This window comes from Daucus carota, chromosome 2 (assembly GCF_001625215.2).
Source record: "Daucus carota subsp. sativus chromosome 2, DH1 v3.0, whole genome shotgun sequence".
NCBI classification, from domain to species: Eukaryota; Viridiplantae; Streptophyta; class Magnoliopsida; order Apiales; family Apiaceae; genus Daucus; species Daucus carota.
The window spans coordinates 42,820,093-42,834,755 of NC_030382.2; the positions used below are offsets into that span (position 1 = coordinate 42,820,093).

At 33.1% G+C, this 14,663-nt stretch overlaps 3 protein-coding genes across 3 annotated transcripts; 2 read left to right on the forward strand and 1 right to left on the reverse strand.

Moving 5' to 3' along the window:
* The first annotated feature begins 1,774 nt into the window (after window positions 1-1,774).
* Window positions 1,775-3,098, forward strand: LOC108208067 (cytosolic sulfotransferase 15). The gene has a single exon (XM_017378546.2). It carries the CDS (start codon window positions 1,876-1,878, stop codon window positions 2,866-2,868), a length of 993 nt encoding a protein of 330 aa, XP_017234035.1. The 5' UTR covers window positions 1,775-1,875; the 3' UTR covers window positions 2,869-3,098.
* Window positions 3,099-4,889: 1,791 nt separating this feature from the next.
* LOC108208457 (protein MIZU-KUSSEI 1) lies at window positions 4,890-6,042 on the reverse strand. The gene has a single exon (XM_017378986.2). It carries the CDS (start codon window positions 5,791-5,793, stop codon window positions 5,092-5,094), a length of 702 nt encoding a protein of 233 aa, XP_017234475.1. The 5' UTR covers window positions 5,794-6,042; the 3' UTR covers window positions 4,890-5,091.
* A 1,295-nt stretch (window positions 6,043-7,337) lies between these two features.
* Window positions 7,338-13,324, forward strand: LOC108205941 (uncharacterized). The gene is made up of 6 exons (XM_017376074.2): window positions 7,338-7,487; window positions 7,789-7,856; window positions 10,933-10,964; window positions 11,535-11,776; window positions 12,709-12,945; window positions 13,056-13,324. The coding sequence occupies exons 2-6, from the start codon at window positions 7,804-7,806 to the stop codon at window positions 13,062-13,064; spliced, it is 573 nt and encodes a 190-aa protein (XP_017231563.1). The 5' UTR covers window positions 7,338-7,487; window positions 7,789-7,803; the 3' UTR covers window positions 13,065-13,324.
* The last annotated feature ends 1,339 nt before the right edge of the window (window positions 13,325-14,663 follow it).

Below are 14,663 nucleotides of genomic sequence, written 5' to 3' on the forward strand. Positions count from 1 at the left end.
TGGCCTTCTTTTCCTTAGATCTCAATTCCAAGGAACTACGGATTTCTCATTTTTCTCGGTGCTTTTATCCTCGAAAGTGGTCCGAGTTATTTTGTTTTTGTGAGTTTTGTTCCTCAGATCTAAGATTGTCTTGGTTTTGGTTGTTATGTTATCAAGTTTGGTTTTGGTTTTGGTTTTTTTGTTGTCTCACCATTTGTGTGAGTTTTGTTATTTTCTCACCGTTTGTGTGAGTATGATGTTTGATTTAGTAATAGAAATCGTCAAAGGGATTGCATTCTCATATAGCTCAAATTGTTTGTGACGGAAGCTGTGACGGAAGCGAAGTGGCGGTAGATATCATCCGTAGACGGTTTATGTAGATGTCGTATGGTTTTTTATTATTGAATTAACTCGCTTATAAAAAAAAAACTTTAGCATTGCAAAAACTACAATCGAACTAAATTTTTACGAACATTAAGTACATAGCATAAATAATATTATTATAAATAAAATATTATAATAATTATAAATAAAATTTTATTATTATAAATAAAATTGTTTCTAATATTATAAATAAAATTATTTATAATTATTATAATATTAGTGTATATAGTGATCGTTATAATAATTTGAATATTTTTTGTTCTTTATAATAATATAATACTATTCCTATTTTGCATATGTTTTGACTTTGGAAACATATTTCTTTTAATTTTTATATCAAATTGTTGAAATTATCATTATTTTTCTTTGAAAGCTATATTTGTAAATAATTATATCTAAATTTAAACCGAAAATTAATCAATAAATATTATCAGAATTGTCAAAAGTTACGGATATAGTATACATTGAATTTGGGATAACAACTCCACCGGCCAGAACAACAGGCAATTAATATTTGTCACACATGTGCTCTCCGTGGATATATTGTATACTTGTATGATGAATTTGTTAACTGCTTGCTACTGTTTCTCCGAGGCATAAATTGATTTATTTTCTTTTTTCATCTCATAAAAAGTTAACTTTTTATAAATAAAATAAATTAAGTTGGTTTGTATTACTTTACTAGACTAGTTTTAGGTACTATCAAATTTATTTTCATGATTTTATTAACATATTTATCCAATGTTTTATAGGATGTCTCCAAAGAATTAATTCTTCTTATCCTGAATTAGTCTAATAAAACATCTTTATCAAATGTTAGTAAAATATTTTTGTTATATCAAATATTTATGACTTGTTATACAACTAATTGAGATATATTAATAAATTATATAAAATAAAATATCTGCAAATTTCAATTAATTAATTAAAAATTGGAGCAAACAAGTAGAATTAAAAATTTATTTGGAATCTAATAAAAAATAAAATATTATTAGGTATATATATAGTATTTATTAGGACAGTACAAATGAGTAGAGAAGGAGAAAAATAGAAATTACTCGACAGGTTGTTGTTTTGGTATTATCTATTTTGATCATTATTTTTTAAAAAGAAAAAAGAATTCTAGCATGAATTTTATTTATGAAATCAAACACATGATTTGAAAATATATTAATCTTTATAGTCGACTTTCTATTAAAATACGAGAATCATATTACTGCAATAAAATTTTTATTCTTTGTATTTAATTAAAATTCTAAACATCTTAATTGTTTATTATTAATTTTACTATTTAAAAGATATCGAATCGGTGGTGGGAAAGGTGGGACCGATCCTGTGAGATACGCTGACACGATTGTTGAGGAAAATGGATTACCCCAACTACCACGTTTTTTTTATAGTGAAAGCACAACACAAATTTCTACTATACAAACGTCACATTTTCTCTACCATTTGCACATCCCAAACTTGTTCCAACTAGAAGCTTTCTAAAACAAGCCAACCAAAACTCCAATGGCTTTCACACAACTGATCGATGAAGATGATCACCAAGAGCTAAGTCAAGATACAAAAGAGTTCTTAACCACTCTCCCCAAGAACAAAGGCTGGAGAACTAGACATCTCTATCTGTTCCAAGGCTTTTGGTGCCAAGCCAAGGAGATTCAGGCCATTTTATCATTCCAACAACATTTTAGAGCCCAGGCCAATGATATAATCGTTGCTAGCATTCCCAAAACAGGCACAACATGGCTAAAAGCCCTCACTTTCTCCGTCGTAAACCGAAACTTGCTTAGCCTTGGAGAGAAGCATCCTTTGCTTACCTCGAATCCTCATGATCTTGTTCCGTTTCTTGAGTACAATCTTTATGCTAACAACAATATTCCCGCTGTTTCTGATTCTACTTCTCCTCGTCTGATGGCCACTCACGTGCCATTTCAGGCATTACCCGACTCCATCAGGATGGAATCGGGTAATGCCAGGGTTGTGTACATCAGTCGCAACCCTTTTGATACTTTTATCTCTATTTGGCATTTTATGTCCAAACTTAGGCCCGAGGAACTCGGGCCATTTTCCTTCAAAGAGGCCTTTGACACGTACTGCAAAGGTGTAATCGGGTACGGGCCGTATTGGGAGCACATGCTGGGGTACTGGAAGGAGAGCCTGGAGAATCCTGACAAGGTCTTGTTCTTAAAGTACGAAGAGATGAAAGAAAACATAACGGTTCACTTGAAGAGGTTGGCCGAGTTCTTGGGCTGTCCTTTTAGTGCAGAGGAAGAGAAGGCAGGGGTGATCGAGGAGGTAGCTAAGCTCTGTAGTTTCGAAAATCTGAAAGAACTGGATGTGAACAAAAATGGAAAAAGTATTGCCAACTTTGAAAATAAGCACTTGTTTAGGACGGCAAAGGTGGGGGGCTGGAGAAATCATTTTACTCCATCCATGGTTGAGCAGCTTTCGACGTTGATGGAACAGAAGCTAGCGGGTTCTGGCCTGTCATTTAATATTTAAGGTTTAGTTTCAGTCATGAAATAAATAGTTGCAAGGTTTTAATGATTTACATAAAAAAAACCTTTGCAACTGAATAATGTAGTTATGATGTTTGAGTATGTTCAATCATGTACTATGTTTGGTTTGAGTATTAATTCTGTTATGAAAATGTCTGGTTGCAGACTTGCAGTGTTTTCTCTATGATGTATACATATATCAAAAGTTGTGCAACTATTTTAAGTTCTGATGTTTGCTGAGGTACATTTTATGTTGTCGTGATCTGGTAGCTAGCTTCATCTTCGGTTTGCTTTATTATTTGCAGATGACTCAGCAATCATTTAGCTGGGTTCCGTCTCTAATACGTCTTAGGGCCAGTGGCGGAACCAGGACTAAAAGTTAGGCGCTCTGAAAAATATTTTGTCATCCATACTTGCATAAATAGCTTTCTCAATATATATCATCATACTATCATTCATTCATGCATCTTCCATCCTATTACGCTGATAAGTCAACCAGTAGCAATTGTGCAAGGTAGACCAATTTTGAGTTATTGAAACTTGAAAATTAATTTCTAGGATCCAAAGAGCCTAGTAGCTCTATGCTTCCTTCTGTAAAATGGTTATCCATCTCTTGAAAAATAAGATCAATAACCTGTTAAATAAAAAAGTTAGTGAACAAGTTTTATAGCAGTTAACATTTTCTAAAAGTGTCTTACATTCTTACTCTCAATTTAATTTCATATATACTTTGAACCATTGTCATAGTATTTATAATATTCTGGGTAATTCTTTGTTGTAAAGATTATGACAAATCATTAGTAATTGTCAAGATAACTTTTATCAAAGAACTCCGTTGAGTTAGGGTAGTGTCAATGTGTGCGTAGGACTTATGAGAGCATGTCCAAAAACTTCTTCATATGGGCTCTTTACCCAAAATTTGAAGAATATTGAGATGAAATGAACTCCAACAAGCTCCTAGCACCTTTTCAAAAACTTAGGAGCTCTATCTGCTTCCTCAACAATGTATTTGTTAATTAGACTATATTTAGACTAAGTGCCTTTTCTTTTTTCTTTTTTTATAACAAGTCCCTCTCTATGACATTTATAATTCAGTGGGGTTAATAACATTATATTGACATCACAAATTCAGCGGGGGCTGGAAAAAAATTATACACTGTTTTTTCGAGGTTAGGGGGATTCTAGCATCCCCTAGCCCCCCTCTGGTTCCGCCACTGCTTAGGGCCTATCATCTGGTATCACAGGTATCGTTACCAGGCCAACAATAAATCTTGACATACACAAGTATGCACTACTAAAGTATAATATAGCATGTAACTTGAATCTCTCGTGAGTCTAAGTTCTGATATCATGTTAAGTGACCAGTTCTCCTAAAACCTCAAGGTGTTAGGAGGAGGACTTTCCAGGATCATATCGTATTCTAACAAGCAAGACTCTGTTTATTAGATACTCGGACATAAAGCTTAGAATCAGTCTCTTGGAAAACAATTCAGAACTTCTGATATAGCTTTGGTAGGAAATGGTGGATCGAGTTTTTGAAAATGACTGCTAACTATATTCGAACAAGGGAAGGAAATGCTGTTTAGAGTAGTTATCTTGAATAAGACAACCTAATGAAGGCACCCATTGAAGGAAGAGTTACGATAACTCTTCTCAACGTTCTACTGGGCAAATGGTTGATGGGAATGCAAACAAGAATGCATTTGTAGGTGTCGGTAATGTTGCTGCATGTTGCACGTTGCTTTGCATTTTTAGGTGTGGGAAGTGCACTGCATGCTGCACGTCTACATCTGCGTAGTCAGGGGTTTGGACCACCGTCCGTTAGTCTTCTATGAAAATCAACATTGTAAGGCTTGTTCCGCGGACAGAAAGCTAAAAATGCTATGGCTTCGTAAAACTCCAGCTTCATTATTTGTTAGAATATGATCCTGTTAAGTCCTCCCAAAACCTCGAGATTTTGGAAGAATTAGTCACTTAACATGGTATCAGAGCTCATCCTCACCGGAGACTCAAGGTCAAGGATAATTTGGTTACATAGCCGAACATATAACATAATAATCGACAGCAGATGCCAGATAGTACATACTTACAGGCTTAAACATTCACATAATACTGAAACTTATGCTGCCATACATGTCCAACTAAACAAAACAATCTGAAACCAATTCCTCAACTACAGTACTTAAATGCAAGAACCTAAAAGAAAAAGCAATAAAATGAAATCAAATCAAATCCTCACAAAGAAAATACTAAGCTCCGCTCCACTATTTCCATCAGGATTCATCATATAATAAGTCTCTGAATCTTTCGATCCCGTCACACGTTCAAAGTTTGCACGCATATACGTCAATTCCCCATCCCCTGCATCAGTCGCCTCGCTAGGCAGCACTCCAGCACCAATCGACATAGCATGCAACAACTGCATCACATTCAAGTCCTCATCCGTCGCTTCTCTCTTCACTCCATACCCTGTTTTCTTTCCATTACAAAACAACGTCCATATCGGCTCATCAATGAGCTGAGTCTTGCCTCCATCACTCCGCTTCTCACACTCCAACGCGATCCTCACCAGCCCCTGCCCCATGTCCTGCAGAAGTTTTCCAGTAAGAATAGCAAGTTCTAGTATAAGCATGGGAACGCATCTCGGATTCTCCTGGATGGCGAGGTTTATCCTCGACTTTCGGTACCCAAAAAGTGTTCCCGTCATCCTCGTGCCTCCGTGGATGTGATTGTGATCGTGGTGATGGTTGAGGGACACGGGGAACTTACATGCCGTGGGAGTTATGATGGGAAATGAGCGAAAAACGGATCGAACTTGTCGAAAGATCTTGGTGGATTTGGAGGGCTTCTTTTTGTGATGAGGAGATTGTTGGAGTGAGACATTTGGTGCAGGGGAGTATCTTGGTGAAGGTGATTGAGGTTTTTGCATTGAATTTGTGTGAAAGTTGTGATAAAATGTGTAATGTTGGAGAACTAAACAGCTGAATTCTTGATGGTTTTGATTATTTGTAGGGGTGATCAACGAGATGTATATAGAAAAATGAGTGTGGGATGCACGTTGAGTATTTGACTTGTTTTAGCGGCGAGTTTCATGAGTGTAGCAAATAAGTCCGGAGATATAGTAAGTAGTTAAGGTTATATAATATGTTACAGAGTCAATTTATTTGAAATGTGGTGAAGGAGCTTGGAATTAGTAGTGATGGTTGGAGTTTGAACAGTTCTTATAGCCATGTATACTGGATAGTTTGTTCAACCACCTTTTTCACAAGTATTAGTCTGTTACTTGTTTATATATATTTTGAAATAATTAAATTTTATAATATTAAATTTTAATTATATTTCCTACTTTTTAATCACAATTATATCATTTAGCACTACTCTGATTTTATATATTAAATATTAGTTCTTTCCAATATTTTACTTCTATTTTTCTAACAAACTATATTTTTTATTAGTCTTCATGTCCGGTCCCTTTATGTATACTAAGGAATCATAATTTTTTCATGTTATATTAAGAAAGCATAATTTTTTTTATGTCCTATGCTTTATGTACTAAGGAAGTATAATTTATAGAATCTTGATGATAAATGTTTTAAAAAAAAAAAATCTTGATGATAAAAAAAATAGCTCAATCCTTCCATGTTTCACCGTTTCCACTAATAATATACTCCGTTGATGGCTTTCTAATCGTTTTACATTTTTTTATGACATGTATTTTTATACATAAAATATAATTTCATGAATTATTTATAAAATTGCCATTTTAATATAAATAATTAAATTATAAAATTTTTTACTTAGAATTTTTTTGATATAATTTGTAAAATTATATTTTATAAGAGACTTAAAATATATGTCAAGTACTTGCCCTTTAAAATAAACAATCAAAAAAGACGAAAGAATATATTTAATATAAATTTTAAAAATGAACATTTTATTCTTTCAATATATTTAATATATTGGGTAGTATCAATAATGAGCATGAAATTATTATATTAATTTTTATTCTTTCAATAATTATGAATGATAATAAAAAAATATTATATATACAAATACATATTATTGATAATAAAAAACACTTGTAATTTTTTATTTAATAAGATAATTTGATTTAATTAATAATATAATAATATTAAAAACTGAACAAATTTTATATAACACTCAACCAAACACCTAATATAAGAAATGATAATTTACATCACGTGAATTAGAGATTTCAACCCCATAACATTCAACAAATCAAATGACTTATAAATATTTTATTAGATATTCTATATAATTCTTAAATTTCAGCAATAATAAATTCGAATAGTTTTAGAAAAATAGTATTTGCCGAACACCCATGACCCAACAATCATTTATATTCTGCTAGTAATTTTAAAAAATAATTTTCGACGAATTACGAAACTCTTGCTACAATACATCTTCCTCCTGACGGGATCCAGGAAACAGGCCTCTGGTCCAGTAACACACCAGCGGGCTTCTTAAACATAAACAGGCCCACACGCCCAACAATCATATACATTCTTTGCTGCTCATAAATTTCAGTAACAAATAAAAAAATTATTCTACCGGAACAAACAGAGCCCTAATCTCACACCATTGAGCATCCAATTTTTGCAGGTAATCTTCATATTCTCACCTTAAATTCATCGCATCTTTAATTTTACTGATCAGCTTTTTCTTTACAGCCGTTAATTATATCTATGTATATATTTGCCACTCTTATCCTGCTACTGGTAGCAAATCAATAAGCGATTCGATGCTAATTTCGAACAAATATATATTTAACAATGATTGTGCTGGGAGTGGTGTTGATGTTATATATCTGCTATTTGTAGAATAATTTTTTTTTGTTGATTTTAATGTACTTGTTCAATAATTAATGCAAAAGTGAAAAGATCACACTGTGCTGATTTTGCAGTTTGATCCTGCGGAGATGTTCAAGAACACGTTCCAGTCGGGATTTTTGTCCATTCTGTACAGTCTTGGGTATGTGTATTCTGTGAGCAGTGAGCTTCTCGTCGTTAAATTGAATGTATTTTACATACCAACATATAACTTCTGTTTGCTTGTGGAAAGTCCGATTAGTAATATGTTTTCTCTAGGTTAATTAAAAGTTTTGGTGTTCATTGATGATTTACTTAGGTTACTGCAAATTTAACTAAAGTGTTAAATTAATGGTTAATGAGCACGGTTAACGGGAATCGGAACCTCACACCATTTGTTGGTGTTTGGATTAGCCATTTTGTGGTATGGGATGGGAATCCCATTCCCACTTGACGGATGAATCATTACTTCCACATCCCTTGGGATACTTATTCCCATACCCCTCATTCCCATTTCCATTCCTATTTACCATCCAAACGCCCCTAAGTGTTTTTTGTGTAATTGTGGATCGCTTCCCGACAAAATCTAATAAACTTAGATTGATATGTGCCTAAATGGAGATGATACATGATGGTTATGTTTTATATCGATACCATTCATATAGTCCTAGATGTGCAATTGAAATAATTCCCCCCCCCCCCTCCCCTGTAACACCCCCATCTTAAATTAAGACGAGAGGTTACCTACAAATCCAAAACCTGCGAACAGAGCACTAACATATATTCCAAACGATGATAAACAGTTCTAATAAGTTCTAGAATGACATAAATCCTCCAAAATAATTTAAATCCGAATGATGCAAATAAATAGAATCTCTAAACAATAAAATCCGAATAAATGCTAGAAGTCCATAAAGTCCTAAATAATGAAAAGAAAGGGCTGCTCTCCATCACACAGTCCCGAATCCCCCTAAGTACCTGCCAGAAAGAGAATACGGCATGAGCCAAATGCCCAGTACGGATTGGAAGCATTTACAAAACAAGAAACATTTAAAATATTTTGACAGTAATATAAATCAGTTATTTTAAAATAACAGGCTGAAGCAACAAGGGGTTAGGATATTTCATACCGAGATCAAATCAGAACATATACAGATACACACATCATAGGGTACCTAATGTGTGCAACAAATCGGATAACGTGTACGGCATATACAACGTCACCGTCAAATCACAAATCATATCAAAACTGAATAGGGTGCACCCACGTATCCTGAACATATAATCAAAATGGCCAAAGCTCCTCCCAAGAGCTAACAGAAGGATACGCCGTGACCAATCACACTGTCACGGAAGTGTCATGTCAATGGTGCCGCAAGGACATGGCTGTAGTACCCCTACAGCTGGGAAACTCGGTATACCCTATATCTCTCTAAGGGTTCAAAACAAAATAGTTTTCACAACTTAAAAATCACATGGTACAGATATCTCAAATAAACTGAACAAATCACAGTTTTGTAAAATCCTTGAAAACCGCATAACAAATATTTGAATGTCTCAAAACAGATTTTTAAAATATTTTTCGGATATCAAAACAGTCAAATGAATAGCACAAAACAAATTTAGTAAATCGGACGGATCAAAAAAAAGGACAGATCAAAACTATTTAATACCGAAAGGAGTAGCGCTGAATAAAAGGAATAAAATCCGTACCTCGAAAATAGCTAATCGAACACTCACGAGATTCCGCAAATAATTCGCTAAACTCCCGACTCCGAACCTAAATACAAAATTATAATTTATTAAAACATATACTTATTAACGCTAAGAATTTATTTATATAAACTATGGCTATAGCTTCGGAACAATATCATGGTGTGGTGTGCCTGCGACCATTATAAACGGAAGCCTAAGTTTAGTAACCGGAACGTAACAACAGCAGCACTCAGAATATATATACATGTCAAGTGAGTTAATGCACCAGTACACATACTACTTAATTCTCAATTCAATTTCTTATATCAACACACCACCACCACTAGTCCATATCCATATGTCACTTTCACCTTACTTTATTTGTTTACAACTACTTTTACTCCCAGGAGGTCCAAAACTCCAATTACATGCATACTTCACAAATGATTAATATAATGGTCACCAAAATCATATAGTTACTCATGATTACATGGAAACAAGGATCGGTATTTAATAACTTTAAAACGTAAACATGAAATCTATATTCAGCAGTCGGCAAATCGCATGTAGATGCAAGGCTTGGACGAATAATATAAAAAAACTCAATTGATACCTTTTAATCGCTAACCTCCTAAGAACAGATACTTCTCTTAATTTCTCACCCAAGCTGCCTGTGATCTGCGCGGCTTAAGTCTCCACCCAACTCTTCTTTAATCTCAACTGATTAGGGTTTAATAATAGGTGCATAATATATATAGCTAAGTGTCCTTATTCTAATCTACTTCTATTTTAACTCAAATAATTATCCTTTTCTTAATCTACTTATTAATTCTATTTTAAATCTAAATACTAAACTAATATTAATAATTCTATTCTAATTCAAATTTATTATTATTAACTAAATAATACGGATATCACATCCCCCCCCCTTTGTTTCTTTATAAATCTAAAAAAATATAAATTTAATTTCCTACATTAAATATATTTTCTATGCCATATTATTAAAATATATCTTAATTGCTTTACAAAAATAGTATGCAATACAAAATTGGTCAACCTGAACATAAATTGGCTTATGTGACAAAAATAGTGCAATGGAGCGATTAGGGTGATATATAGTAATTTGATCCGAATTATGAAGTTTTAATCATATAATAATAGTAGTTTATGGTATACATGACAATGTAGACATAAAATCATTAACCCCGCCCAATAATAATTGAAAGTATGGGTGTTATGGTTTGCGCTAGTATAACTACCCTCATCTAGTATTTACTTTTTAATCCATGATACAACCAAAACCAAGTTCCATATTTTGACACTGTACTTGAAGCAATAATAACTAGATCATGATGATCATAATTTATTGAAGCTGTAGTATTCTTGATTTTCCAATGAATTTGAAAAAGATGCTCTGAAACCATTGACAGATCATCCATACTATAAAGGATTGCACTTGAGGTTTGGTGACATTATGTAGCTGTGTATTTATAATGTTTTTTGTTGGAAGTTCTGATTATTTTTTTCTTTTCTTACTTGAGTAGAAGCAAGCCTCTGCAGATCTGGGATAAGGAAGGTAAGCGGGTTCTCATCCTTTTTGTTATATTATAGGTTATATATCTGCACTTTGAGGTGAATATGTATTTGTGATGTTGCTTAGAAGTTCATACAAACGATATTATTGTTTATTAAGTCATCCATAGTGATAGTCATTTTTGCGCTTTTACTACTGTTTCACCTGAGTAGGTAAATATCTATCTTTATAACACTGTTCTCATAAGCATCATTGGTGTCATCCATGTGTAAATGCTTGGTCTGCTGTCATGCAGTGCCTGGTATGTGTTGGCGCCTAATGGTTCCCTGTTGCTTGCATATTGCAAGAAACCTTAATCAATTTCCTTTTTTCGCCTGTGTGTATCTAATCTTTTGTTGCCCCTTCAATTTAGAGCTTTTGTTTGTCCTCCTTTTTCTTTCATAATTGAGCTACTGGTGTGTCATAATAGATAGACGCTGTAGATAACTAAGTGAAGTACGAAGTTTTTTTAGCCTGGTAATTAAATGCTTAATTACTGTTGCGGGATAAGTTGTCATCTTTTGAAATCAGCTTGTGCTGAATCTTACTTCAGTTTTTTTGGGGCTTCTGCAGTTGTTGATGGTCATATCAAACGGATCCAAGATGACGACATACAATCGAATGTCCTTGAAATAGTTGGATCAAATGTGCAGTCCACATATATTACATGCCCGACAGATCCTGCTGCAACCCTTGGTATAAAGCTACCTTTTCTGGTGGTTATTGTTAAAAATCTGAAGAAGTACTTCACATTTGAGATTCAAGTGCTGGATGATAAGAATGTCAGACGACGTTTCCGAGCTTCTAATTTTCAAGTGTGTAAGTCTTATCGGATAGCTTTGCAACAAATTAAATATGCTCTATCTTAACTTTTTTTAACCGTTAAATTTCTTCTTACAGATGGCATTAATCAATTTGCAATTATCTAATATATTTTTCTTTTATGAATATCGTCTTAAATAGATTTCTAATGTTTACAGGTAAGTTTAGAATTAGGAATTTAAATCTCTTTGAGCTAATACTCCCTCCGTCCCCCTCAATTGTTTACATTGGGGGACGGGGACTCGGCACGCATTCTAATGCTCTGATAAAGTATAACTTGATATATTATTTTGAACTTTTTTCTTTTTAAGAAAAGTTTAGTACTTGAATTTTTATACAAAAAGGAAAATTTTTGAAAATAAGTTATGGAACTATGTTTTATATGCGCCTTAAAATGCGTGTCGAGCAATGTAAAAAAACTGTAAACAAATGAGAGGGACAGAGAGAGTATCATTTATCTTTACATGATATAAATGGATGTATTTATGCATGGATATATTAATGTCTTAGAAAAATTGCTGCGAGTAAATACATTTATTAGTTGTGTCAAGTAGAATATTGTCAGTTTGATATGTTACTTCTATTTTAGAGGTGTGTGTGTGTGTGTGTGTGTGTGTGTGTGTGTGTGTGTTTAATGGCTATTTATCCAAATTGATGTATTACAATGTCCTATTACTCCTATCGACGACGGAGTTGGTATCCTAGAGTAGGCTTGTTATTGACACTTATTATCAAGTCCCAAGACTATGATCCCCTGCACCATCATCTGGGGAATATTACATCATTGCAGAAGGAGGTGATAGGACATTTGATGACCTTTGACGATGGTCAATGTTTTTGTAGCATTTAAAAAGTATTTTCATATTTTGAGTCAAGCTGCGCTCAACTTGCATGTCTTTGCTGAAAATATTGTTTGTTCTTGTAGGCTGTGACCCGAGTTAAACCATTTATATGTACTATGCCTTTGAGGATGGATGAGGGTTGGAATCAAATTCAGCTGAATCTTGCTGATTATACCAGACGAGCATATGGAACAAATTATGTTGAGACGCTGAGAGTTCAAGTTCATGCAAATTGTCGCCTAAGAAGAATATATTTCTCAGACCGTCTCTATTCAGAGGAGGAACTCCCGCCAGAATTCAAATTGTACCTCCCTATGCAGGTAATTGCCTTAAAGTTGGTTTCTATTGCTTTTTGATCTAATGTTTGTATTTTAATGTATATATGGTCATTGTTCAATCTGTAAAAGAAAATTATCCACCTTGCTTGCAGAAAGCGTGATGCTTCCAGAAGGCTTTTGCTACATTTGAGTTCATCTAATTGTCCTCATCTAAGAGCTCTATAGTATTATTAAATTTGTAAGAAATTGGACAAGATGTCCAAATCTTGCCCCTGGAAGGTGCTCATCTCCAGCGACTTACTAAAAGATGCAAATCTTAAATATCTGTATGGTTGTTCTTCTAATCCATACTCCGTAGTATTCACTGCACATTTGTACTGATTTGGTATTAAACTCTGTATGATCATTCAATTTTCATGAATTTCGGATTTTGAAGTAGTAGGTCTGTATTTTTGTGTGCATCGTACCATTTTTAAGTAAATCTTATGTCCCAAGGGAAGTTGGTACAAATTCGCCTAGACCAACCATGTTGGTATTAGAATGGCACCAACAAAATGGCACCAAATTGCAGGATTCACACTTTCAATAGTTGGCAATCTTATACTATCAATATTATGCTGTGACATTGGTTTCTTAAATATTTATTTAAGAAACATATACATGAAAAATATCTTTTGAAACAAGTTCTTGTTTCTGTTTTGCCGAAGAAGCCCTTTCAACAATGGGGAATTATCTATGCAAGTAAAGTCTAACCTGTCAGAAAGAAAAATATCTAAAATAAAGCATTTTCACTCTTATTGAGCACACACATTTTACATGAAACACGTGAAAAGCAAATCCTATTATTTAACGGGGTTTCTCAACCCAAAGTCTCCGATGAAATTTAGAACTCTATCAGTGTTTACAATGTTCGAAAATATAAATTGATTTTTGACTGGACATCGCAAATACTTTTTATTTAATTTTGAAATGTTATAAAATATTTTTATTTATATATAATTTTGATTGAATACCTGAATTTTGGTTAAATATTTCGTCGGAGTTGCATGCGCAGAGCAACAGGATAACGTACGTGACAACCTTTCAGCCCTGTCAGTGACTCGGTGTATGTTACAGTTTTGCAACAAAGAAAAACAAGGATATTTTTAGGAGGAATACCAAAAAGAAAGTTCAAATTTTAAAAGGGTGGCAAAAAGGTGTGAAATTTTGAATATTTAAATAATTCATTTCAAACTCTTTCTGGAAATATTTATTTTATTTTTTGAAAGATTTGAAAAATAAAAATAACAAAATTTTCATTTATTTAGACAGGAAAACAATTTTTTCTTATTTCATTAAATAAATTTGGAGAGCACAAAATATGCTCCTATAATATAAAAGATGATTAATTAACATTCAATTTATCCGGCCTGTCAAAGAAAATTAAAGTAATATATTTTGGGAATTGATATATAAGCTCCAAACTTTACTATTTAAGCTCCAATTCATTTTTTTCATTTATCCAAATCTCATTATCACCATTATTATGGATGGAACATGTGGAGTGGGCATGGTTAAATATGGTATAAAATTTGAAATTGGAGCTTAAATAGTAAAATGTGGAGCTTATTTATCAATTTCCTATATTTTAGTTCATAGTATCACATTTTAAGATGTATATAATTTCATAATTTTTTTTATTTTTATTAAATAAAAAATTAAATACTAAAATTTTATTATATAAAATATAATAATTTAATTAGCAACCTAAACAGGACAGA